At 53.8% G+C, this 27,234-nt stretch overlaps 1 protein-coding gene across 1 annotated transcript in view; it reads left to right on the forward strand.

The window, feature by feature from the left end:
- The window catches only part of PEMT (phosphatidylethanolamine N-methyltransferase), a gene marked incomplete at its 5' end in the record, with an annotated part of 43,101 nt that extends 22,388 nt beyond the window's left edge, over nucleotides 1–20,713 (forward strand). The window contains 6 exons of the mRNA XM_082490554.1: nucleotides 669–784; nucleotides 8,972–9,117; nucleotides 13,472–13,583; nucleotides 17,640–17,714; nucleotides 18,484–18,544; nucleotides 19,301–20,713. Coding sequence (XP_082346680.1) covers nucleotides 669–784; nucleotides 8,972–9,117; nucleotides 13,472–13,583; nucleotides 17,640–17,714; nucleotides 18,484–18,538 — 504 coding nt within the window. The 3' untranslated portion in view covers nucleotides 18,539–18,544; nucleotides 19,301–20,713. The remainder of the gene's footprint in view (nucleotides 1–668; nucleotides 785–8,971; nucleotides 9,118–13,471; nucleotides 13,584–17,639; nucleotides 17,715–18,483; nucleotides 18,545–19,300) is intronic.
- Between the last annotated feature and the right edge of the window lie 6,521 nt (nucleotides 20,714–27,234).

Below are 27,234 nucleotides of genomic sequence, written 5' to 3' on the forward strand. Positions count from 1 at the left end.
GCCGAGTGCTAACGAAGGCCAGCTGGTTCTGCCTGTACAAAAAGCTGGCAGGTCTTGTTTAGGGGTAGTTGGAGGAAGTGCTTGCAAATTTTTTTGGGAGTGAGCAGGATGGAGTTGTTTCTGCCGGGTATGATCCCTGAGGCTGGATGTAGGAGATGACAGAGCCCAGAAAACGAGAGCTGGGTGTCCCTGTGGCCTCTTCCCTACTCAGAGATCTGCTCTCCTTCCAGGAGAGCACTGCTAGATTCTGTGGCAGGGGCCTGTTGGCTTTAGCGGCCTGGGGACAGCCTTAGCAATGCTCTCAGCCTTGTTGAACACATGTTGTTCAAGCCACGTATTCCCCAAAACTGATGTGTAGGGTGCTTTCTTTTTTTTTTTTTTTCTTTTTTTTTTTTTTCTTTCCCCCCATGACCCTGTACCTCAGTGCTGCTGGCTGGCCCGGTACGCAAGGGCATGTGCAAAGCAGGGGATGGTATGGGTAGGAGAAAGAGCTTTCGTCCCTAAGCTTGGTTTAAGCCATGTCCCGTCAGTCGTCTCTGCTTGCTTCTTGCCCAAAGCCATGTAGACAGTGTGTCCCCCGGCACGGGGCTGAGGCGGTGGGATTCACGCTCCGGGGAATGTGCGCTGGCACCTCCAACCACCCGCTTTGTTTTCTGTTGTCTCTTCAGGTAGCCAGATGGGAGCACAAAACGCGAGCGCTCAGCCGAGTCTTCGGCTCTCCACATGCTGCCTGCTACTGCCTGGGCGCTGTTATCCTGATGCTTAACTGTGTGCGGAGCCATTGGTAAGGAGCTAACCCTACTGCTACGTATCGATGCAAAGAAATGCCCTTGGGGGGGGGGGGGATGATGGATATTTGCTCTGCAGTGCTGGATCCAGCCCCAGCCATATTGCTTTTACGTGGTTGGATACCTTCAGCCAGCAGCAGATTTATTCCAGGATTTGTAATGAAGACGGGGGATGCGGCAGCGTGGCCAAAATCATCGGCGTCACCAGCCGCTGAGCATTGCAGGTTTCTTTGCTCTGCTCTCTGGGGGCGGTTTCCCCTGCCCTGCGAGCAGCCCAGGTGACAGGAGGGCTGCTTGCACAGGAGGGATCAGATGTAACAGCAGAATTTTTTAATTTTCTTGTAAAAATCATAAACAAAATTAAACCTGTTTTTAAGAAGCCGCAGTTTCCTGTGTAGAAGAGCAGGATTATCTGTGCGCTTAGCAAGCAGTCTCTGTAAACTCTTATCTGCGATCTCTTTAAATACCACCTGTGCTAGCTAATAGTATTGTATGACTGATGCACCGTACACCATGGGAATACGTCCTTTGACGTTCTGAGTGCAGCAGAGAGGTTTACTGCAGAAGATTTCCTCAATGCCAGCAATTTATCTGCGATCTGGTAGGCTTTATCTTCAACGCTGTTAGGAGAGACAGACTCTCTTACTAAATTCCCAGATTCAATTATGCCAGGGTCAGAGCTAATGGGTTGTTTAGTACTTTGGATAATTTCCCAGATGCAGAGATCTCAGGTTGGAATTTGTACATGTATTTAAGAGCTTTGCCTTCCTGGAAGTGACACCAAGACCTGCCCTTGCCCTTCTGCGTTTGTCCCAGCAACTGCTTATTGCAGAAACTGTAAGAAAGCTTGCAATGAATGGGGCTGTAATTGAGTGCGGGCAATGCGGAGGGCATGCGTGTGTCCTGCTGATGTCTTAGCGACACAGCAGGCTTGGATTTCGCTGGGGAATGTCTCAGCAGTCTCTTGCACAAATGACATACTCACTTGTTGTCTGGGAAGCAATGCAAAGCCTTGTGCCTGGCTTTAATTGAAAACGCAGCTGATGGAGGGACAGTCTCCGGTCCCAGTGGTCCTGATGGCTCCTGGGTCAGTGAGGCTTGCTGGGTCACAGTGAGGCACTGATGGGGAACTGCTGGGAGAGCCAGAGAGACCTCATCTGTCCCAGCACTACATCACGCTGTCCCCCTGCGGACCCCTCAGTGCCCTGCCCCTGCAGTGCTGGCACTGCTCTATGTCATGAGTTTGTTAGTGCTGTGAGGCTCGTTGGGGCTGGCTCTGCCTGCGCAGCACATGAATCGGGCCCTGAAGGAAACAGCAAGGTCAACCAAGGGGCTGGAAAAGCCTCACTTGGACCTTGGTTTTGGAGGAGAGGCTCTAGAAGAGGGGGCAGCTCGCCCTCAGCAGAACACGGGTGAGATACCAGCCCACTGCGCTTGCCAGCCCACCCCGATGAGCCAAGGCCATTTCAGATGATTGCACTGGGGAGTTTATTTTGTCCAGGTGTTTCAACATGGTTGGGTCATTCCCTTGCCTTTCCTTGGCACTGAATTTGGCCCGAGTGACGGTTTAGCAGGCTTTGAAGGCTGTGCAGGCAAGGCAAGCCCTTAACTGTGGGAGTGATGGGATGGTTTCAGGGTGGTCATCACTGCTGGAGTTGCCCTGAAACACACCTGGGAGACTCACTGTCTCCATTCCCAGCTCAGCAAGCCTCCAGAGCTGCCCAAGGCTTATTACTCAATCCTGGAGAGGTTATGGTGTTTGGGAAGGATTCATCCTGCCCCTTGCCCTTGCATGAAGATATCAGCTAGGTCCAATCTGGGATTTGGCTGCCCAGAGAGGGATTTGTGGATCATATGGCACGGGCACTGTCATCTCAGTGGCCACTGATGCTGAAAGGGATGCATCTCACCCGCTCTCGCTATTTCGCTATATTTTTATTTTCTGAGTCACTTGCACTCGAGCGCACTGATGAAAGCAGGTTTTCTGCTCCTCAGCCCCACGGAGGCAATCCAGCCGGCAAAGCACAAGCTGTGCCTCGCGCTTCAGCTGCTCACGGCGGTCGGGGGGGCTTGCGCAGGGCATGCTGGCTGCTGATAGTGAAAAGGCAGCCTCAGGCAGGTCCCTCCACCCCCAGTGCTGTAATCCAGCCTTTCATACTCCTCTCTGCGTGCTTTGGAGACTTTTTATGTGGGTGGGGGCTGCCAGGCAGCGATTGAGGAGCCCATGGGATGTCTCTTTTGTTTTTAAAAACCTGCTTCCTTTTTTTGTAACTGAATTTTTGAAAAGCTCCAAGGTGGGGGTGGAGGAGAGGGGGGCAGAGCAGACAGAAACTTTGTGAGTGGGTTGGCGTCGCAGCTGAAAGCACTGGGGAGATGGGATGTGCGGCTGCTTCACCATCCGCCCCACGCAGGGGTCTCTGCCGTGGTCCTGTCCCCAATTCAGCGCCGTGATGCTCTCATGCAGGCTTTGCTCTGGAGGGATACCTTGGGAGTAAGAAGAGGAATGTCTTGTGTTCAATTAAGCAATTAGGTGCTTCCCAGCTCTGGGCTTCATTATCAGTCTTGGCTTGCTTCTGAGAAGCAATCCAGAATGACCTGTGACCAGGGGGGGGACACCTGTTTAGTCAACTGCACAAGACAAGCATCCTTAATTGCCTTGGTACAATGATTATTTTCATTACAGCTGTATTCTTTCTGCAAGACGCAGGGAACTTCCATCACCGAGGCTCTTATCTGTGAAAACAGTTCCTGAACTTTTGAACTATCTGCAATGCCTGCACTACCCCGGCAGTTTATGACTGTTATCTGTGTGACATGGGACGTGACGATCTTCACTGTCCTCCAAACTTACATCCAGTGTCGCTCTCTCGTCGTTGATATCTTTCCCTGCATCAGCTCTGCAGTTAGCCACTGGCGCTGCCTCTGAGCCCTCCTGAGCTCCCTTTTGCACACCCTGGCAAATTCCCCATCTCGGGGCAGGTGTTTGCCGGTGGCTTTGTACACAGGGACCTTATGAACTTCCCACTTTACAGGTCTCAGGCTGTTTGCCTGATGTGTAAAGGCAACATCCACGTGCACACCCTGAATGGGGGGCTTTGCAGATGTGAGGGTCTTGGGGTGCCTGGGGCTGTGATGCCGCCGGTGGGATTGAGCCCCGCAGAGGCTGAGCGAGGGCAGTGCCTCTGGCAGTGCTCGGTGGGTACCACACTGCCGGCTGAGGTGAAGTCCTTGATTGATGCCACTCGCTGGGCATTGCCTCCTGCGTGGACGAGCTTCTCACTTGGTGCTGATGCTTCCAAGAAAATGAATCCACCCTGGGATGGGATTTTGCACAGGGAAAGGGTTGTTTGTCATTGCCTGGTAGTGCCTATTGGCTTTATGCTCAATGCTGTTTAATTATGTGAGCTAGTACCATGGTGTAAACAGTATCGATCAGAGAACCATGTGGCCTTTTGTGCAGAAGTGACCAACTTTGATGATGAGAATTGAGCGTGGCCTGAAGGAGCCGATGTCCTCTCCAAGCCGTGCTGCCGGCAATCTCTGATGGCTGTCTGGGGAAAGCCCCAGGTGGCCAACAGCACCTCATGTCCCCGCTAGCCCAGCTGCCGGGCATTCGGATGAGGAGACCGGGCAGCTGAGATACGAGGTGGGGGGAGAATCTGCCACAGCCCCAGCTGACCTAAATAACATGCACACTGGCGTTGGTAGAAAAGCAAAGTCGTCATTGGCAAAAGAAGCTGTGAAGATGATGACTGGGCTAACAATTGCCAGTGGTATTGGCAGAATGATTTTAACGTTGTTGTGGTTTGGGTTTTGTTGGGTTTTGTTTGTTGTTTTTTGTTTGTTGTTTTTTTTTTTTTTTAAATGAACAAGATCTTTTGTTGCAGTGTGTGCTGCTGGGCACCACCGGATGGTTTTACCCCTGTTGCCTCCTTTTGCCGAGAGGAACAAAACCTCAGGCATGGGGGACGGACCGACGTCCCGCATGGTGAGTTCGGCACCTTGCGGTGCCAGCTGCTGCCTCCGAAACCCTGGCTGCCTGCACCACCGCTGCTTCCTTGCTGCCTGCCGGCCCCTGGCCCAATTCTGCTCCAATTGTGTTTGCCAGCCCCAGTTTCCAGGCTGATTTTTGGGATCAGGCAAAGGGAGTACTGCTGAGCTGCTCCCAGCAGCGACCCAGTTTGCTGGATGAGGTCTTTGCCCTCCTTTGCGGGAAAGGGATTGCAAAATATGCTCACTGTGGGCCACCGAGAGAGGCCCAGAGACCTAAAAAGCTCAGCTTCTCTCTCAGTACAGTATTTCCAGGTTTGCTTTGTGCTCTATGGGGCCTTTAGGGATGTATTTTGGGCTGCAGGTTTGGTAAGTTTTCTGGTGTTGCAATCGCCATTCTCCAGTTGAATAAATCAGCGCCTGTTTCTGCAAACCTGGCCCCGTATCCCCTCTGTGTCCCAGCGAGAGGACCGGCAGCCCATTTCCCTCGCTCCCACTTTCTCCCTGCGAACCCACCCACGTGACATCTCCAGCCCCGTGCTTCATTCGGTACCGTTCTGACTGTTTTTCCAGTTCGTGTGGTTTATTATGTGGTAAACTAAAAGAGGATAGATTCAGGCTAGATCTAAGGAAGAAATTTTTTACGATGAGGGTAGTGAAACACTGGAACAGGTTGCCCAGAGAGGTGGTAGATGCGCCATCCTTGGAAACATTCAAGGTCAGGTTGGACGGGGCTCTGAGCAACCTGATCTAGTTGAAGATGTCCCCGCTCATGGCAGGGGGATTGGACTAGATGGCCTTTAAAGGTCTCTTCCAACCCAAACCATTCTATGATTCCCACAAAGCAGTGGTACATGTGCAGCAACAGCTGTGTCTGAGCCTGTGTGTCTCTGTTTTGGGATGGGTGTGCACAACAACGCCTGCTGCCCCGGCTTCCCCATGCAGAACCCTGTGGCACACTGTGCCAGTTGCTCAGCTCGGCCGCAGCCGCCACGGCTGCTCCCGCCCTGCCAGGAATTGGCCAAATCTGCCAATTTGGCCAGAGTGAAGCTGATGGATTTGAGGTTTTCCCTGCTGGGGTGGAGAATGGGTGCCTCTATTATCATGCTTCATGCTGGCAAGCATGGGGAGATGTCCGGGGAAGGCCATTTTCCCAATTTCCATTTGCCAAAGGTGGGGGCACCTCCCAGTGTCCCCCCCCCATGGCAGATGTCCTTGTGATAGCAGCCAGGTATGTGATTAAAGTAGGTCGCAACCCACTCAGCCCTCCACTGTGCTGGTAAGAGGGATGCTCCTCCCCACGGCCATCGCTCTGCTCGGCACATAAAGCATTTCTAGGTACTGGGACAAAGCCTGGCTTTAATTGGTGTCCTCTTGGGTGCCGAGCTGGGCCGCTGCCTTGTCGTGCAGCCAGAAATAAATGCTGTAAGAAACGTGACTCAGAGGCACATGGTGAAAGGGACTGGTTTAATGACAAATCGGCTGCATGACTAGCTCCCCTAGCAAGGGAGGTGGCCAACACCTTGTCCTCCCCCTGCCAGGGAGGGCGAAATGTGGTGCGGTGAGACTCCCCCACCACCCAGGAGCAGTCGCGGATGCCAGAATAATTGACAACTCCGTGCTGCTTGTCATGGCCCAGCATCATAAATGCTTAAAAGGTTTATTTACCAATTCTGAAAACTCCTGTGCGCATCATGTTTAATGCAAATAGAGAGTGTGTTTAGGAAGATATAAAACATTACTAGAGGGAAAGGCAGTCCATTATCTCCGTGCAAACACCTCCCTCTCTAGCTGTAAGCCAAACAGCAGGGGACCAAGCAAGACATGCTGATGAGGGTAACTAATGCAGGCCCATCCGACCATGAAAAGGAAGGATGGGAATATCTGGAGCAGGGGAGACAGCTTTGCCAGAACGAACCACGTCACGTGCTGGTTGCAAAACCTCAGAGGCCGATTCACCGTCAACCAGTTCATGGTCTTGAAGCCACCTTTGTTCTTCTCCTGCTCTGAGACCAAGTCAGGTCACTACCGTAGGACAGATGAGCCTCAAGGATGTAAGACAGCGTGAATCGAATTCATCTGGAGCGAGAGGCAGCCTCTGAGTGCTGTGCTTTAGTGGTACCTCTCTCTGCTCTCCCATCTCTTGGCTGGGGGCTGGGATCCAGGCGGGGGCCAGCTCGGTGCTGCTTTCCCAGACCTGCCTCCCCAGGGATCAGCAGCAGCATTTTTTAATTGCTGTTGAGATCCCTTCCCGGTGCTGGTGCCCTGTGGAGAGGTCCTGGCCAGATGCGGAGTCAAACCCCCAGTGCTGTGAAAAGGCATTAGCATCTTCCCCTGCGGGAGCAAAGAGCTCCAGAGCCTCCCTGGGGATGTCGCATCGTGCTTTGAGAGCACGGCAAGGAGGATTGCTCAGGTGGATGGGCACATCCCTGCAGAGGGATTGCTTTCTTCCCAAACCCAGGCAGCGCTGGTTGCAGGGACATGGATTTGGGCTTCTTCATAGGGGATAGTTGTGTGGTTTAAAAATAAATAGGAAGGAAGTGATGCAAAGGGTTGTGCAGCTGCTGCTGCTTCACATCGCAGCCGGGTTTGTGTGTTCCCATCAGCACTGATTTTAAGCTAAAGGAACATGAGCCTGGTGAGAGCCTAGAGTTGTGCTGGGCACTGGAGGAGGGCCAGCCCGGGGGACGTGTGCGTGACATTGCCCGGGGCCACGCTGTCATCCCTCTGCCTATGCTTGGCTCGCTGGAAAAGGGGAATTTCTCTGTCATTTCCAGTGGGGGGGCAGAGCGTAAATCACCAAGATGCTGTGTTCTTGCTCACTCCCAAGCATGTTATGTTTATTTTGCGTTTTGTTTCCTTGCTCAAGTCCAAAGTGAAGATTAAATGGCTTGCTCTGGGGTCCTAAAAACTTCCCTACAGTAGAAAACCTAGTAGGAACAAGCTCCAAGGAAAACAAAAAATACCATCCAGGTCCCTAAACTGTGGGGTTTAAATATCATCCTGGATTTCGCTTGGTGCATGTAACTCGCCATCTGGTCTTTGAGCCTTCGAAAGGTGCATTTCCAGCCACTTGCCGATCAGTGGGGCGGGCAAGATTGTCTCTCTCAGCTTTCATTTGGGCAACAGAGAAAATCCAGGGATTGGCAGGGCTTAGGGAAGCTGGACATCGGGAGGAAAAAAAAAATCTATCCCAAGTCCTGCGAGTAACGTCATGGAAGCACTTTCCAGCTGAGGAGCCCGGGAGCGCGGGCAGGAGCAGCTCTCCTGGCCCAGCCCTGGCAGGCGGTGGTGGCCGGAGGCGCAGGAGAGCTGTTATTCCACTTGAATTTCAGCCTCCAGGGTGCTCATTAAAAAAAGGCTCAAAGTTTCCTACCTCATGTGTCAGCAACATGTGGAGAAACACTGTGTACAGCTCTGCGGGTCTGTTATCTCCTCTCGCTATTATTAATGGGCATTTTCTTAATCACAGTGTTGTCTCCTTTGTAGTCGTACGTTTGTATCGGAGCGATGTAAGATGCCAAGCCCTGCTCCGGGTGAAGCGAAAGGAGGGGTCACAATTATTCTACTCACAAACGAGTATTTGGAAGGTCAGACTTGAAATGCCTGAACAAGCCTGGAGCCGAGAAGCTGTGTTCGCACTTGAAAATGTGTGTCTCTAGTATTTTCCTTTCGCTGTTCCAATCCTCCCCCTGACTGTCAGGCTTCAGCCGTGAATCATTCCTGGGCACGTGGCTAACACATGAACGCTGCAAAATATTTTGATGGAGAGGAACGGGGGTGGGAGCACGAGATAACCCAGCCGATTGTTCCCAACCCTTCAAGTCCTGTGCCGAGGCATCGCATCCTCTAGCATTTGCAAGGGTGTCTTTCCCAGAGCTCCCGGTCATGGTGAAACCTGGGGTTTGGCGAGCAAGGCAAAGCTTTTGATATTGCAGTTCAGTGGGGTTGGTATTTCCAGGAGAGAGCAAGGGTTGCAAGCAGAAACAGCTGCCCCAAGTCAAGCTGCTCACAAGGCTTCAGCTCCTCGCTTCTCCCGTTGGGAGGCTGAGCAGGTCCAGGTGGAAAAAGGGACCCAGTGACGAGTCCTCCTCAGCAGCATCCTCTCCCAAAGCTCCACATCTCCCAGGGAAAGGTGGGTGATGTTAGTAATGAGTCGCTGCTTTTAACAGCCCTTGTTGTCTCTCCAACAGCTTTACAGAAGCCATGAAGAGCCAGCCGAAGCTGGAGGGCCTGGACTGCCACTGGGCCTATTACTCAGGCTTGGCCATCTTGGCTGTAGGGACCTTGTTTGTCATCTCCAGCTTCTTAGCACTGGGATTCACCGGGACATTCCTAGGTAAGCACTAAAAATTCAACAGCTTAACCAGAAGGTGCATTTAATCCTTGCAGGGGTCTTTTGGTAGGGCAGAGTCCTGTAAGAATTTCCTCATCCTTGCCTTCAGGGCTGTTAGATTTGGTCTTGGCTTTATGATACCACAACGCGATCTAACCACGCGGTTCCCTCGCACGGAGAACACGGTACAGTGGTTTTACACAGTGAGTCCCATCACCTTCAGTGTCAAGCCTGAAATTTTAGAAAGCGGCTGATCGTCTTGACAGTCCAAATGCCCTCCAGAAAAGGGACCCCAAGCGCAGACCCCGCGAGCGGGTTGACACCGGCACAGCGGGTGCGAGCTATTGGGCAGCCTTGCTCTGAGCCCCCATCCGCTCGACACACGTGCCGAGGCAAGATCTCGTTTGTTCTTCCCTCTGCAATAAACCTGACGTTCGTTGACAGACTCTTTTATCTGCCGCTTTATGGCAGAAGGCATTTTCCACTGTGCCTGCTTTCACATTTAGAGAGTAATTCTATTAGCATTGTTGACTTTAAAAACATGCCAGTATGTGTGGAATTCATAAAAATAAAATAGAGACAGGAACAATAAATATCTAAGGAAAGGGGCAGCTCCCGCTGGCTGAAATAATCACAGCCCCGGCTTTGACACTGCATTTAGGCTGTGCTTTTGCAAGTGCTTTACAAACCAAATTCAATTAGCTCCTGCAGCGTCGCCAGGAAGAGGAGAAGGGAGGTAATAAGCCTTCCTGGTTTCAAGTGGAGTTGCAAAGAAATGTGTTGAGTTGGCCAAGATCCTGCCACCAGAAATAGAGCTCGGCACTCCTGAATGTGTGTCCTCACCCTTCATCTGTGCAGCCCTGCTCCTGGCCCTGTGTTACACCCCTGTCCCCCAGCTACCGGGCACTGGTATCCTCCAAAATCGCCCACAGCCCCCAGGAGCGATGCTGTGCCCATGAAGACGTCCAGAGAGGCTGGGCACAGAAGTACCCACCAGCAAGAGCTGCTTGAGTGCTCCTGAAGTTCAGCCAGGTCTGGGGTTGTTTACGTAAAGCCTGATTCATCCGACCAGGAGGATCCACTGGACTTGAACCGCTGGGGAAAAGCAAACAAGTGAGTCAGGCTTAGCGTAAGTGGTGAGAGTGGCCCTGTCTCCCTCTGCTCTGCATGGCCGGTGGCTCCCGTATCCCCCAGGGCAGGGAAGAGGCAGGCGTTAGTGGGCCTGTATCCAGTGCTTCTGCTCCATCCTCTCTGCTGGCGGAGGCTTTACCTGCCACCAGTGCATCAGGTTGAGTCTTCATGGCTCCGAGCCTTGCGTGATGCAGCAGGGAGCAAGGCCAGCGCCCTCTGCTAACCCGGGCATGACGGGCACCAGGGCAGAGCTGAGTCAGGGTGGGGAGATGCCAAGGCCATGAGCTGGTGCAGCCGGGCTGGCTCGGGACCTCTGTGCCACAGAGGCATGGAGCCCTGCAGATTATCCATCCTTGGACCGATAGTGGCTTCTCAGCTCCAGGCGAGCCCCCACGAGTCCAAGTCAGCAAACTCTTAATGGAGAATGTTGTTCAGCGTGGTTTCTTACTCAGCTGTGAGGAAGAGGAGGGGTCTGGAGATCTCTGAGGATCTCGTGTGGGATTTTCTCTTGCTCAGGATTCACGTGGGACTGGTACTTCCAAAGTCCTCCTGCATATGTGCTTTCACTGATGTGCTGGCGCTGCAGGAGGAACAGGGTCCCCCAGCACTGGTAGCGCTTCTGACTGCAGGTAGCGAAGGGCTGTGCTGCTTTGGCAAGAAGGGGGTTATAGCATCATCCAGCTGCTTCTCACAGTCTATACCTGAGCTTGAGAGAAGTTTTGAGAGAGCCTCTGATACCCAAGCACTTCAAAAACTTACTGGAATACCATTTGACCCTTCCCTTTTGGATTTTCCTACAGCAGTGAGGGCTGAACCAGGCAGGCTGCAGAGACCGCATCGGGGCTGCCTGTTAGATTGCTCTTTAACAGCACATTTAAGCTTTGGAGAGGCTGCAAAGCACTTCGTGTCTTAAGTGTGGGCTAAATGGTGCAGTGGGAGCCACGTGAGTCACCCTTCTGCCACAAGCCTTTCCATGCCACCCCATCTCCTGCACATCTCCTCCATCCTCTGTTCGTGGTGGCTAGATGACGCCTCTCGCCCTGGCAGCCTTCTCCGCTGTGGAGCAATCCTCCTGGTGCCCCATCTCTGCACCGTGCCCTTGCAGGGATTCGGGCATCAGTTCAGCACCGTCTGCCTCGCCATTTGCCCTATTTCCCAATGAACGTAGTAACCAGAGCTCGGCTTCCTGGAGGCCGAGGGCACCGAGAGGTGGCTCTGCCTGTCTGAGCCCATCTGTCTCGCACCCAAGCGCGGTTCCTTCCAGCGCTGACCAAGATTTCAAGTAAATCTGACTTGACCGAAGTCTGTCACTGGGCTATGGTGAGGCCAGCGGCTCCCTGGAGAGAAGCAGAGGTGGTGGTCAGGGTCTGGGAACCGTAGGGGACCTTGCGGAGTGCATCAAATAGCTTTTCGCTGCCACGATCCAAAGTGTCTGCCCTGTGCAGTGAGATGGTTACACCGACCTCCAGCAAAAAATAACTCAAAATTAGATGCCAAAGTCCCCCAGCCTGACAAGGAGCCGATTCCTGATTTGAGGGCTTATTGGAGGCACAGGAGGTGCCCAGGCTGGTGCTGTGCAAACCTTAGCCCCTGCCCGACTAGAAAAATACTGCAGGTCCTCTCTAGTGGTCATGTTCATTTAACTCTGTGGGTTTAGAGGCAGGGTTTACATCGGAAAAGCTTGTGTCCCGGGGGAGCTGCCTGCTCCCCCCAGCTGCTGTGTGTTCTTGCTTGCAGGGAGCCTGCCCGGAGGGTCCCACGGCCCCACCGGTGCTGGGCTCAGATAAGCCCCTGCCAGCCCCACGGACCCAGGGCTTTGTGCAAACCTCCCTGGTGCCAGCGCCGTTTGGGGACCGAGGTGTTCAGCCCAAAGGTGAGGGCGGGCAGGGTATAATGAAGCATTTTGACACATAAGAAAGCACAGAAATGGGCTGTGGCAGGGGGTGATGTGTTCTTTCTACCAGAACAATCTCAGAGATGCATTGCCAAGTAACTGTGAGAACATATAGTATGAATACCAGGCAATTATCTCACTTAGTGGCCTGTAGTTACAGCCCAAAAGCATTGTCTAATTGAGCAGGCGCTGTTTATCCTTAGAAATAAATGTTTTTGCACCCTGTGAGGTCAAAGAAATTACGCTACGATTCAGGTAATAATAATAACCTTGAATAGTTTGTACTCCTGTAATGCCTTTTATCTGGATTTCCAAGCACTTTCTCACCATACATTAATCCTCACCACCCTCTGCGCTATAAGAAAGACTGATATTATGATCGGTGCACAATAGCACTGGGAGGGATGGAGGAGACTTGCCCAAGGTCAGGGAACGGGCTGGCAGCAGAGCTGGGAACGCGACCCAGGGCAGTGGCAGCTCCCTGGGCTGATGGACCGGCACTGCTCCGCGCTGATTGATGCTGCGTCTCGTACAGTTGACACGGAGCAAAATGCTTGCTGGGCTTCGTGATCTTGCAAGTAAGACCAGCAAGATATTACAGCTCGGCATCCCCTCCTGAAATGGTGTTCACAAGCAGCACAACATCTTCCTTGCTTGTCATTTCTTTTCCAGGCTCCTTTCAGGAGGGTGGAAGGATTACTCCGGCGTAGATAGGAAGCTGGTTGGATGCTGACAGTTCTGAAAGCTTTCCTCATTACAGATGACAATCACCTATTATCATCATCATACCGATAATTGAGTGTTTTGTAGGCAGAGGTGCTATTTTCTGAAATTCTGAGAAATCCTCTGAACTATGAGATAAGGGTGACACTGGATGAGGGCATTTGGTGGTGGTGGTCGTGATTATAACATCTTGAAACACCATTACAGTGCGCTGGTCTTATTTCCCCATTAAATGGTTTTGATCCTATGCACTTGCTTCCTCATCAAGTGGCATCACATGGGCAGTTTTCAAATGAGAAAGCCAGTTGGGACCTCGAGAGCTGCCTCCCGATGAGGGCCGTGGCTGCCATAGCCTCATTGCAATGCACAAACCTTCCTCGTGGGCAAAGAGTCATTCCTGGAAAAGCTGATAGACACGGCGTAAACAGCCAACCTATTTGTTGCTGTTTTCTCAGCCTGGAAATCAGCAGCGAAACTCCTCGTTCACCTTTGCTCTGCCCCCCCCCAGCAGGGATGCTCTGTGGCATGGGGAGAGTATCAGTGTGCCAAAGCCCCCTGCAACTCTCCGCTTCGTGGAGCCTAACGAGAAACCCTCTGTTTGCTCTGCAGGTGATTACTTCGGCATCCTGATGGAAGCAAAAGTGACCAGCTTCCCCTTCAACGTCCTGGATAATCCAATGTACTGGGGCAGCACAGCCGTCTACCTGGGCTGGTCCCTGATGTGAGTACACGCGCCTTCCAACAGCACCGGGCGTAGGGCAAGTGTGGGGGCTGTGCTCGGCAGGGCGTAAGGTGCCGGGCTGCATCAGGGGCCAAAGAAACTCTTGGTGATGGCAGCCAGCAAAACATATGGCAGGGAAAGTGCAACATGCCCCGGTTTCTTGCTTCCTGACTATTTTTGTGCGTGCAAAATCTTCCGCTGTCATAAAAGACTTGCAGCATGAATTGTAGAAAAATAAATAAACGGCCAAGTGCTGGGGAGAGGAAGCATCAGCAAATGCTCTGAAGCTGAACGAGATCCTTGGCAGGCTCTGCACGTGGAAAAAGCAACAGTCAGGGCCGAATTCATGCTGGGTGTCACTCGGCAGGGGCAGGGCACTGATACTGGGGATCAGTGTGACCCTGTAATTACCTCTGAAAAAACCAAAACAAGCCAACACACCCTTGCCCCCACTGCACGGTGATAACGCTTCCGAAACAGTCCTCATGTGATACAACACAGTTTAATAGCCTGCTTAGGAGGAAATGAATAAGCTGTAATTTATCAGTAAATGAGCAATTTACTGTATTCTGTGGAACAAGTTTTATGTGGTTTTCATTTAATATCACATTTTATTTATTTGCCCAGGAGAAAAAAAAAAACTGGCTGTGTTACATCGGGAGCCCGTAGAGCATTGCGGGCCGTTACCACTAGGTATTTTGCACTGGTGTTCCCGAGTGTGATCGCCTCTCTTCTACTTCGGTGGAAAAAATGAATTGCTTGGCCACTTTCTGGTCACCTTTTCAGCCATGTGTGCAGCGCTTTCTGGCCCCCGGTAATAAGTAAAGCTGATGGTTTCTCTCCTGTCTCCACTGAGCCTTGCTGCTGCTCATTCTGCGCTTGAAATTCCCCCCCGGTGCCGTCAGGGCTGGCTGCACGAGGCCGTTTGCCTTCCTGGCAGACCCGTGCCGCTGGATTGGGTCCAAACCCCGGGATGTGGTGCATGAGAGCCAGAGCGAGCTCACTGCTGAGGCCACAGCAGCGCCGGGCAGGAGAGCCGGCCACGGGGTCGGCAGCGGCATGACGGCCGTGTGGGTATTGCTGGGGGGAGCGGGGCAGAACTGGGGCGGGATGAGCCCCCGCATACCACGCTCCGGCCAGAGGCGACGGGCACCACCCCTCCAACAACAGCATAGAAGGAGGAATTTGACCAGGAGGAATTATAAGGATTTTTTTATTTGTTTAAGATTAGCGTCAAACTATTTCCTAGAACCTTTGCAGAACCTGCTGAACCCTCCTGAGCTGTTTCTGTTGCAGAAATCCCTTCTTCACCCCCGTGAGAGCGCAACCTTGTGCCAGGTGCACCTGCGTGGTCTTCCACCACAACCCTGAGCAAAAGCAGCTCAAAGCGCCTCAAGACAAGAGGGCGATTACCTCCTTTTTCTCGTTAAAAGGCTGCCACCATAAAGGGCACTGAGGCATGACAAATAATTGCTGTTAACAAATTGCTGTGCAAAGTGGCACAGGGACACCGCTTGCCTGCCCTGGGGAAGCTCTGCACAACGCTTCAACTGGTGTTTTTGACTGCTTCTCTCTCTTCCCTGGGATCTCAGCTCAGATTGTTGAGGGGGTTTTTGGGGATCCTAGGTCTCGCTGAAGTCCCAGGGCTTTCAGAAGATGTTAGGTGCCTGCCCTCAGAGGCTGGAGCTCACATCCTGGCTCCGTGGCAGTGGGAAGGATGCCGGAGGAATGTGTTTGCTGTCTGGTTTTGGACAGACCTAAAACGTAGAGCGTATTTGTCCTCCCTCAGTGATGTATCACACTCCATACCGTGGCATCGGAGCCCAAAGGATTGATTCATTTTCATCTGTAAGGGCACATACCACATAACGTAAGCGAGCCTGGCAGCCCACCAGCCAGCCTGCCTTCCGACTCCAGTCCAACCTTAACAGCATCGTGTGGGGCGAGAGCCGCTGTTCTCTCCCTTGCAGGATATTGCAGCTATCCCTGGCTTGGCCAATGGCAGCTCTGCAGCCAAAATAAACACGTCCACCAAATATGCTGGAGAAGGCACCTCCACCGGTCACCACGAAAATGGGAGCTCCAGGAGGAAAGGGCAAGGTGGTTGTCGCATGTCCAACACCTGGGACCAGCGAGGCCGGTGGATAGATGCGAGCCCCCACTCTTGCCTTTGCAGACAACGCACAGCCATGGGGAGCTGCCGCAAGGGTTGGGGGCGGACAGACTTCCTACCCAAAAGAAAATCCTGCCAGGACCACACACCCTTCCTGGCTGGCTCATCGTCGATGCTGCTACAACACCAGCCATGGCCCAATAAGTAGGTCGAGCTGGTAAGAGGAGAGAAACAGCTCACCCGAAAGCTTCTCGTCACCTGCTTCGAGCAGCCTCGTTTCTCCCCAAAGACAAATGGAGCATTAGCTGTTTGGGGACAGCTTTGTGTATCTCTGGTAGGGAAGTGTTTTAACTCATGGCAACAGGCTGTGTAAATCAGAGCTGGAGCTGCAGCCAAATGATGCAATTAGAGGTCTTGCTGTCAACAAACAATCATGCAAATTTGTTCTGATACAAATCAAGGAGGAGACATGACTAAGCATGTAATAGCAGGGGGTTGGGAGAGGAAGAAGTTGCCCGGTGCTTCCTAATGAGGGAAAAACTTATTGCAAGATGGAAACAGTGAAAAGGTGAAGATTTGTGTGTGTCTGTCCAGGAACTGGTGTGGCCAGCCAGGACCTGACGGCGGGTCCGGTACGAGGTGTAGGTAGTTCTGTCTCTCTGAAGGCGTGTTTTCCCGACAGGACTAGGCCCTTGCACCAGGCTTGTGGGATGTTTATCCTCACCAAGGACCAGCTAAGTACTTCTTTTTTGCCGACAGCCAACGCTTGTCCCCCTCAGAGCTGAGCTGTGACCAGCAATTAAAGGCAATCAGCAGTGTCCTAATTAAGGGCACTTGCAGCCACTAACTGGAGAGGTAGGATGCAGAAAGGGTTTTTTGAGGGGGCTGGTGCCTGTGGTGAGCCAGGCACAGCCACGCTCCTCGCTGGGGAGATGGGGCCGGGACCTCGCGGGTGCTGGGGTAGCAAGCAGGGGATGGCCGCTGGTGTGGCCGCTCTCACCTGGGGGGATTTACACACCACGGGATGGTCTCAGCACCTGGTTTGGGGACTGTGACCCACTGGCTGAAATACTGGTGCCGTAGCAAAGCCTCTGCTGCCTTCACCAGCGTCTGCCTCAGATGCTTTCAGGCCAAAGAAGTGTCCCCAGGTGGGTGGTGCAGGTTTGCAGCCTACGTTGACATTTCTCCTTAGAGCAGGAGGTGATGGGGGATTTCTTGGTCCCAAATCTTTGGCCTCAGTGCCAAAAGGAACAGCTGTCCCCACTGCATCCACAGCCCTTGAGCACCTCTGCCCATAACCAGACAGTGCGGTGAGGCGAGTGGCATCGGTCCCCCGTGCTGTGCCTGGTGACCTCTTGCTGAAGAACTTGGTGAGGTGAAAGGACGTGTTCCTAAAACATCTTGAAATGGGTTTAAATGTGAACCGAGTCCCCGTCCACCCAGCCCCAGCACAGGCACGACCTGTTCCATCCCTTTCCATCCCTGTGATGGCTCAGCCGCCGTTTCGATCTATATGCTACCATACGCTGCTCCGTCTGCCAGGTGTCTCCTGCGCCCTGGGTGGCCCGTCTTTCTGTGCACATCAGGCATTTCCCTTATAGCGCTGGCTGGGAGCCACAGCCGTACGTAAGCAGCTGCTCAGCTATTAAACAGCCTTATAATCTCAGGACTTAGCATCAAAGCAGAAGCTCTCTTAGCAGAGATGTGCAGGGATCGGACTTAAAAGAAGTCGCCAAAGTAGGCTGGGGAAGAGTCTTTGCCAAGTAACATCTGTCTAAGACAGTTAACATTAAGTACAAAAGAAAAAAAAGCACCTTTTGTTCGCTTCTGTTTAATGAGCGAGAGAGTCCTCTCATGGAGCCCAGCGTCTCATTTCACTTTCTAAACTAGGTCTTGCATAAGCCCGTGTACTTACCTGATCTTTTCCTTCTCTTTCAAAACAGGCATGCAAGCCCAGCTGGCCTTCTGCTGACAGCTGTAGTGGCAATTTCCTACACAATCGCAATGCTGTATGAGGGGTGAGTAGCTTTGCAAAATTGGAGAGCTTCTAATTATTTCTACCAGCTTTAACTCCCGAGGTTTCAGGGAACTGCAGAAGTAGAGATGGTTTTTTCCAATTAATTCAGCGGGGAAGAAGGAAAACAGAGGATTGTTTTTCAATTGTTTTGATAATGGGCAGATTCCACTCTGAAACTATTTGCTGAGTTCTAGGAACGTTTATGCATTTGTTTATTTTTATCAAAATGAGATCTTTTTTTCTTTTGGGTCCCCGATTCTGTCTGTACAAGAACAATAAGGAAGGCAGTGAGAGCGCTCATTGTGTCATCTGAAGAGACCCTGCAAGAAGAGCTTACATTTTGCAGTTCTTTGGACGGGCTTCTCCAATATTTTGTACCACAATAGCCTGGCAGCCTGGGACAGAGCAGCCTAGAGTTATTCCCAGAAGCAGCGGTTGTACTTCAGCAGTGAAAGACCTTTTGTCTTTGCAAGGGAGGACGAGCTACAAAGAGAGCTGAGACCCGTCTGCGTGCAGGGGGAGTCCAAGCCTGTGCTGAGCCTCATCCTGCTCAGCGCGGGGATGGACCCGGGTGGGAGCTGCTTGGAACTGCTCCGAGGCCCTGGGAGACTCAGCTGAGGATTGCCATGGCACAGGAACAGTCAGGCTGTGCCAGTCTGTAAAGGGCAGAGTTTCTGGGCCCAAAGGAGAGCGCACAGTAGTCTTGATTTTAATTCTTCCCTCCTTCTTTTGCCCCTCTCTTGTGTCTCTCCCCAAATTCCCAACCACAGGCCTTTCACAGAGGAAATATATCGGCAGAAACAGAAAGGAGCGAAGAAGAAGTAGCAACAGGTATGTTTGCTGATCCGTGTTTCAGCGAGAGGGGCTGCTTTGCTGGGCTCCCCCACCTGTGAGCGCGTTGGCTGGGGACGGGACCACCACGTGCCCTTCCCAGTGTGCCCCTGCCCAGTCCTGCCCTCCCCAGCTCCTCCACAGCCCTTCCTGTGCTTCTCAAAGAATTTTGCAAAAACCCAGGCGGGAAGGCTTTACACAGCAGTGGTTGCATCCGCCTCTTGGCACCCGACCAGCAACCCCCAAATTGTTTTGATTATATACTTGAGAGTCGGTGCAAGGGAGAATTGCTGGGGAGCTTCAAGGCTCCAGGCTTAGTCTAAATCAGGCAGAAAAAAGCAGTTATTGGCCGTGGCAGGTGCTCCAGCGAGCGGCAGGGATGGTGTGAGAGGGTATACGTGCCCAACCACCCCGCAGGGAAATGGGGCATCCCTGCTCCGGGCTGCTCCGGGCCTGAGCCGGGCGCATTCTGCACATGGGTTTGCATCAGCTCACCCCAGAAATTCAGCCTGGGCTTGATTTTGGGGGCCAAAGGTTTCTACAAAAACATAAGATCTTGCCCCAGGCTCCTTTCCCCGGGGTTAAATTCCCTCCTGGAAACCTCCGGTACGTCTGCCTGCTGGCAGTCAGAGAGGCTGGACAAGCACACGGCAGTGCTGATTTTTTGGCAGCTTGGTAGCCTCTGCCCCAGCAAAGATGCTACAGCACCGGTGAGGCCTCTAACACCTTCTTGTCTCTTTGCCTTTTGCAAAGCAGCGTCTCGGATACCTCGGCACAGCGTGCCTCTCCGGTCCCCACGCTGTCTGATTTGCCCGTTTTCCTACTGAGATGTATCCTACTAATTAACCCAGCAACCCTTAATGAGCCAACTGAGCACCCTGCAGTATTGGAAGCCATCAGAGGAACAGCCCAAGCACGGCGGCACCTCCTCGGTGCAGCCCGCAGGAGCTGGAGGTCTCTGTCCCCATTGCGGGGTCACTGCAGCTCCTGCCACGAAGGCGATGCTCTGCCAGGCACCACATGGTGTGGGACCTCCCGACCTCTTCTCCCACACTGATTATTTGAGATCTGCAGGGGGAAAAGCAACCCAGCTCCAACCCTGGACTGGAGGGCAAGCAGAGTAACGATGGAGACATTGAGAGCCTTTCGTAAGCGAGCTCTGAGCGTGGGGAAGCACCGGCTCCAGCTGATCCTGAAGAACATCTGAAGATGCTGCCGAAGAGCCAAGGGAAGCAAACAAAAGCTCAGGTGAAGCAATGGAGAGGGCTCAGGAGCTCCTGAGGTGTTCAAACGCAGGTGGGGAAGGAAGAGGGGAAGCTGCTGCAAACTCAACAACAAGAAAACCTGCTGCAAACCCAACAACAAACCCCATCTTCTCTGGGAGAGGGAAACCTCCCCATCCAGAGCTGCAGTGTCCCACCCTGTAGCATCTCCATACTATTTGCAAAGGCTGCGAGAAAGGTGACTGAAAAGCACGTAGATGTGAATGTACAACCAAAACCACTGCCCGAGGGGGATGGAAGCCATCCCTTGGGGAAACCCCAGCATGGAGAAGACCAAGGGGAAGAGTCAATCCCCATTCGCACCCTGCAGATATCCCATCCCTGGCTGTGTCGCTGCCCGGACCCCCCTTCGCACCCACCCAGCCCCTCCTTTTCCCCAGGGGCCACATGAGGGTCCTGCTTGCCTTCCCCACCGCCCAGTGCCTTCCAGCTATTTTTCACTGCCTTGCAGGGGCGGTGGGTGGGAGGGAGGGAAAAGGCTGCTTCTGCCTCCGCGCTCTGCAGCAGCCGGGTACGGATCTGCCCCTCCGCCCCTGCCACCAGCCTTGGCGAGTCCCAGAGAGCCGGGTACTGGATCCTGCCCTGAATGGGAAGATCCCAGGCATGATGCTCCAGACCCAGGCTCAGTGTTTACAGATTCCCAGAACAGTTCGAGAAATAAGCTGTAAATGACCAAAAAAAAAAAAAAAAAAAAAAAGCAATGTAAAGCCCCTGGCAGCGGCGCTGGAGAAGGCTCCCGCGCAGGCACCAGGATGCGGTGCCACCTCTCAGCATCGCGTTGTCCCCTCCGCAGAGGGTCCTCCCTTTTCTCAGTGTCACCTCTGTGAAACGGTCCAATTTCCCTTTTGCTTTTGCATGTTGTAATTCACCCTTCAGGCATTGCTCAGCAGGAATTAAAAGTGTTGGTTTCTTTTCAGTCCGGCCTCTGTTTCCTTCAGCCGGGCTCGCGGGCGCCGTGTTTGTGTTTCGCCGCTTCAGAACCATTACACGAGGATTTTATTTTCTTTTATTGCCATCTCAAAGACTGTCCTCTTAAAGATTTGGGCATAGTGTTTTATTTTTGGATAAGTTTCCCCATCCCCTTCGCAGTTAATGTTTATAAACGGAGGCTAAAACAGCCCAGTACCCATAGCAACCAGCAAGGAAAGGATACATTGCATTATTCAGACAATTTATGTCAGAGTTGCCAGTCCTGGCTCAAATCTCTGATGTAAATAAATGGAGATTTGTTGATAGGTGAAATCAGTATTTACCGAAGAGGCACGTGCTCGTTCGGAAAGGATTACTCTTAACGAGAACGCAGCAAGGGCTGTATTTGTGCTCTCTCGTTCGCGGTCTGGGGACCACACGGCTTTCCCTGTCCCCACCGTGAGGCCGGGGGGACCCCAGTTGTACCATTCCCATCCCCAACCAGAACTGACCCCCCAAACTGGGTGTCTGTTACCATAAACCCCAGTGACAGAGCTGATTCCCCTCCCATGCCCACAGCATCCCAAAAGCGCAGGGGTTTGGCGCTGCACTGGGACTGGCGTCACGGACTCCTTCCCCCTTGATCCGCCATTTCAAACTCAACTTTTCCCACTTTCCAGCCGCTCCGTGTCGGCTTTGCATTGCACAAGGGTTTTTCTGGGGCTATGCCAGATATATCCCCATTTTTAGTAGCTCTTCCTGCAGCAGCCAGCACGGATTAATGTGTCGCTGCGTTCGTAGGACTGGTTCTGGCTGCCGTAAAACTGGAGTTTTGATGTTTCAGAGGCTGCTGCTTTGTTCCCTAAAGCAAAAGCGAGGAGCTGGAAGGTGATGTCCAAGCCCATCTCGTGGGGTCCAAGCCCTTTCTCCCTCGGGTGGTGGTGGTGGGTGGCCCTGACTGGGGCCAGTCCTCAGCGGTGCCGTGCCGCTCACTGGTGCTGCGGGGAAGAAAACAGAGAGGCCATTATTTATATTGTTTTAGAGTATTTAACAGTATGGGATTAAGGGACTCTTCCTGGTTATAAGGAAAAAAAAAAAATGATTCCTCTCCTATTACCTCCTATTTCTAAGAAGTTGAGATGACGGTGGGTGGGGATGAAACCTTCAGGCTGAGCATGAAGCGTTGGTGGTGTCGGAGCTATTTCTCCCCTTCCCGTTCCCAGGGCCAGCGCCTGGCTGCGGCTGGGCCGTATCCTGCATTGGTGCAGGGATGCACCGCACAGCCTCCAGGTTGGGATGTGAGACTCCTGCTGCTTCCAAAGGAGGGACCTTCACCGTCGGAACCCCCAGGAGCAGCCAGTTGGAGCCCCGGCACCGTGCCGGCATGGGCGGTTGAATCCCTCTGGCTCTCGGGGACGTGTTAAGCACCAAGTGGGGTTCCTGGGAACATGCTTAAGGGTCTGTTCTCAGAACTTCATGGCTTCAAAATCCAGTGTGGGGCTTGCTGGGCCCATCTGAGCTTGGTGGGGGCGGGGGGACGTTGTTTGCAGCCTTGGGAAATGCCGCACGTGAGGCTGTGTGCAGATGCTGCAGATGATAACACCTCCCTTGATGTTGGGGACATTTCTCCAGAGCAAACACCAGGAAAGGAGAAACTAGTTAAATCACAACTCCTGCCTGGCGGGGACGGACGGGTCACCAAGTCCATCGCACCGCGCTGCCTCGGGTCACCCCGTCCGGCTGTGCAGCCCCCGGCAGCGGCTGTGCCCACCCTCACGCTCCACCCCGGTTTTGTCCATGTGGCCGCTTGCGTGGCTCCCCCCGCATGTGTGTCCCCTCCCTGACACTGCACGGAATATTTTTTCGGGGGGTGGAGGGGATCAGCCGTACAAACCCAAATGGCCCCAGCGATGGGCACGCGACGTGGGACTAGCTCCCCGCTTGCAGGATGCTTCATCCAGGGACACTTTGGGAGATGGAGGCCGCATCCTGAGGTCCTTTCCCTGAAGGCAACCCGATGGTGGTGGGGACATGCAGAACTGGGGACACGCAGAACTGAGGACACGTCCCCGAAGGCTCTGCCCTCCGTTGTGACCACTCGTAACCCCGTGCCTGTGTTTGCTTTCGCCCAGCGAAGCTGCGCTGCCTTCACCCGGGGGAGGGACGGCCACCAGCCCTTACGTGGCAAACAAACACGATTAGTCAGGAATGGAGAATAAACACATGGCGCAATCAAGGCCGAGTGTATCGTAGCGGCGGAGCGATGGAGAAGTCACGATTCCCGTTGGGCTCCTGCCAGGCCCGGCTTGCTGAGTCTGCACGTTTGCTATTCGGGAAGATGGAGGGCAACGGGGGGGCTCGGGGCTCCCGTACTCATCCCGATGCCGAGGCTGAACCTCCGCACGGCCCTGCGGTGGACAGGGGATGGCTTCTCCGCCAGTGACTGGGATTTGATGTAAAAGCAAAGCTGAACTTCGTGCGCAGGTGGTACAGGGGCTTTCAGGGGCAGTTTGGGCACTGACTGCTTTATCGGAGACCCCTTAACCCGGAGAAGGCAGATGGGGGGACACAACAGGACTTATTTTACTTATTCTTACAAACCAGTCCAACCCACCCCGGCCCACCTCCGCCCTCCACCCCGGGCGGCCTTTACGCACGGAGCTCCCGCCATGTGCCAGAGGACAAGTTACGAGGCTGTTTTCTTTTAATTTGCACACTAAAGAGCCGCCCCGGGACAGCCCGGTGAGCCGGCCACGCTGTGCCGCATCCTCACTGGATCTCATTTCAAAAAAAAAAAACAAAAACAAAAAAAATCATAGGAATGTGCTGCTTCTTCCATGTTCTGTTTTCTTCGGAGGAGAAGTGCTTACTGAGGGCAGCTCATTTCTGATTCGGGGTTGCAGGAGGGAGAGCAGAGCAGCCAGAGCCTCCCGGGGAGGAGAAGTTGGGGTCAGGCTCTGCCTCTAGTTCCGCTGCACCAGGGCTGAGCATTTTCGGGAGCCTCCAGGGTCCTCAATTTGGGTACCAGCACCGAGTGAGGCTCAGTTCTCGCCCGGCTCAACCCCCTCCTCAGCCCCAACACCTCCACCCACAGCCTCGAACCCTGCGCTGGCCTCAGCCCCCTCCGGACCCCACAGCCGAAGCAGCGGGGGCAGATGCGGGACCAAGACAGGCGGCACCTCCGGGCTCCGAGCCCTCAGCACCGGCCGCGCATCCCTCTGCCAGCTCCAGCCCCTCCTTGCCCAACCGGCTCTCTGCCTCCTCTTGGGCTTTTATTTTTGTCCTATAACCCCGCCAGCCGTTGCTATTTCCATGGGAACCCTCCTGAAATCTGTAGCAATGTGTCCGCCGGGGTAACCGAGCCTCCCTCTCCCCCGTGCCCTATATTCCAAGCCCCGTCGCTGCCCATCTCCGGTTACAGGTGACATTTCTCTCTAATCCCGGGGAGGCTGCCGCTCTTTGGAAGGGAGCAGAAGGTGCTGGAGCCTGGGGACACATCCAGGACGTTGCGAACGCCTTTGTCCATGCCGGGTGCTGGCAGGATGCTGCTGCCTCTGAGTGAACCACGGGCGAGAGGATGGCATGAGATGGGATGGAAACCGGGAGCAGAGGATTCCCAGGGTGCTCCTGGCGCAGGGAACCCCAATTCTGCTCTGTATGAAGCCCTCGACCCAGCTGCGCCACATGGTCATCGACGATGAGTTAAAGTCACCTCGGTGCACTTAGGGGGGAGATGTTACCATGGAGAGAGGGGCACCATCCCCAGCGTGGCCAGGAGGCAAAGCCAAGCCCCCTGCAGAGTGGTGCCACCAAAACCGCAGCTCTCGCCACGTCCTCGGGTGCCCGACGGGTGTTTGAGCTGCCGGTAAGGAAAGCAGCGGCACCGAGTGATCTGCTGGAGCACGCTGCTTCCCCGGCTTTGCACCGCAATAGGGGCGTTCAGCACCCACCGCAGGTTTTTTGGCAAGTTTATCAGAGCAAGCACACACCAAGGATGGGAGAAAGGGACCAGATGAAGAAAGTCCGGAGACCACAGCATGGCACGAGCCTGCTCCGGGACCTGCATCGCGCTGGGCACGGGGATGGCGTCTCCAAGGGAGCTCTCGCCGCCCCTCGCCTGGATGACTCAAGGAATTGGGGATTTGAGACATGTCTCAGGCTTTCAAATTCTCTGTTAATCAAATCCCAAATGCTAAAAGGAATCAAGAGACACGAAAAGTGTTGCTACAGAAGTAGGGGGTGGGGGAAGGAAACAAATAAAGCCACCCCCCTGGTCCCCAGCGACAGAGCAGCCCACTTCTGCATCATATCTCATCTGGGAAAAATTATATGTTGTGAATTACGTGCTTCTTTTGAAAAGCCTTAAAGGAGATTTAATAAAATGAGACAAGCTAATAATATAGGGAATGAATAGCAATCCTGGATGCTGCATCTTGATTTAATCAGATGCTTTTCCCCAGGGGGACGAGCAAGAGCTATAGCTAAACCTTCCCTTCTCTTCCCTACCCAGCTGCTCCCCTCTTCCTCCGGCCTCTCGCTCCTTCTCCCGTCCCAGGGGAGCAGCCAGGGCAGGATTTGGGGTCCCACAAGACCCCACTGTTCCCCAGCAGCCACTGGGAAATGCACAGCCCGCGCTGGTTATTTGTGAGCGAGCTAACGAGCAGCATGCCGCGGTGCTGTACAGCAAACAGGGAGAGAGGGTCCCTGTCCGAAGAACAGGTCCCTGTCCTGGGGAAGAAAAGCAGGAATTGGGGAGCCGGGAAAGCCAGGCTGGGGAGCAGGCTTGGCTCCGTGTGCCCGCAAAGCCCCGTCTGGAGCCAGGGAATGCCATGTGCTGCTCTGCAGGGAGCAAGCCCTTGGTAGGACGAGAGCATTTAAACGGCAAAGTTAAGGAGCTCGTGTCGGATGTGCTCCTCTCCGTGGCCCGGGAGAGGCTGTGGGGTCTGTGTGTGCCGGAGCGGGAAAGGCACTAACGTCTGTTCCAGCCTTGGCTTTGCCACTGCTTGGACCCATAGGACCCGGCTGGGAACGGAGACCGGCGGGACCCCCGGGGTGATGATCCTTCCCGGCTCCGCAGCACGCTCAGAAATCAAAGCCATGTTCTGATGTAATTGTTCTTTTCCGAGTATCCCCCCGCTCGCCTGTCCCTGGGCCGGGCGGCGCGATGCACGCTCCCGCCTCCCGGTACATTTTGCTTCCTACATTCTCGCAGAGGCTGGTGCTGCCGCGAGCTTTATTTCGCTGCTTGCACAGCTTGTCCAAGCCGGACCCTGGGGAGCCGCACGTTCTGTTGCCGGGATGTTTGTGTGACTTTCGTGGAATTTCCTTTCCTCAGCCACTTGCTCGCAGCCGCCGGGTGGGTTTTGTTCGTCGGCAGGCGGCCGGTAAACCTGCGAGGGTGCGAATAGGGAGAGAAATAGCAAGAAACCGGGGATTGATCTGCGCTGAAGATGTTCGATTCCATTCAAGGTGTCTGCGGTCGCTGGGTTTCGCACATAGCAGCCTGCCTGAGGCTCTCGCTGTACCGACCAGCTGCGTGAAAGAGCCTGTATCCTCCAAAACCGGGCGAGGAGCAAAACACCCTGCAAACGGCAGGGTCGAACTCTGCGCAGGCGGTACGGCAGCCGTGGGGGAAAATGCTGTTTTACCTGCCCCTTAGCTTAACACTGGGGCTATTTGCAGTCAAGTCAAAAATAGGTGGTGATTTTTAACGGAGTCATAACCGTGGGAAGGCTTTGCCTCCCAGCGAGGTGAATCCTTTATCATCCATCACTGGCAGCCGGCTCCCGGCTCGGGAGACGAGTTTCTAGATGATGTTGGGGGGGACTCAGCCTAATGCTTCATAGTGCTCTTCTCCTCGGGCTCTGCGTCACTCTGCAAGGCGCTGGGCTCCGGGATAGCGCCAGCAGCACCCACGTCCTCTCCCCAGGAGCTCCCGCAGCCATCGTGATTCCTCTGCCCGCCCGGGGTCCCTGCCCATGCTCCTGGGGGGGTCCCCGGCAGGGTGGCCCCAGTCGCACCCCTCACCCCTGATCCGAGCCCACGGGATCCCAGGAGCATCTGCCTCGTGGTGTGCTCTGCCTGCACTGTCGCCAGCGCGCCTTTTGGAGGGAGCAAATGGATTTTCCGTTGCTGAAGCCTGTTAACCTAAGAGTAGGCTTCGAGCAGGCTATTTTTACCTGTTCCTGGCACTATTAATAGTTGTATGGTTAACAATAAACGCCAATCGACATATTCGATTTGTCTGTCCCCCAGAGGTCGGCGCTTCCTATTCCGCCTGTTGTTTTCCATCAACCGCTTCAATTAAATGATCTTTTTTGTTATTTTGGGGTGATCCATTTGTGCTCTGCAAACGACTATTAAACCTCTTCACTGTCTCGCACACAGATCAATAAACACGGGAAACTGTCCCACTTTCTCTCCCCAAAGCGTCCTTGTGCCTCTGCTGCCGGGGAGGATGCTTCCCTGCGGGCAGGGATGGGGCTGCAAAGGGCTGTT

This window comes from Vanellus vanellus (assembly GCF_965231255.1).
Source record: "Vanellus vanellus genome assembly, chromosome: 14".
Lineage (NCBI taxonomy): Eukaryota > Metazoa > Chordata > Aves > Charadriiformes > Charadriidae > Vanellus > Vanellus vanellus.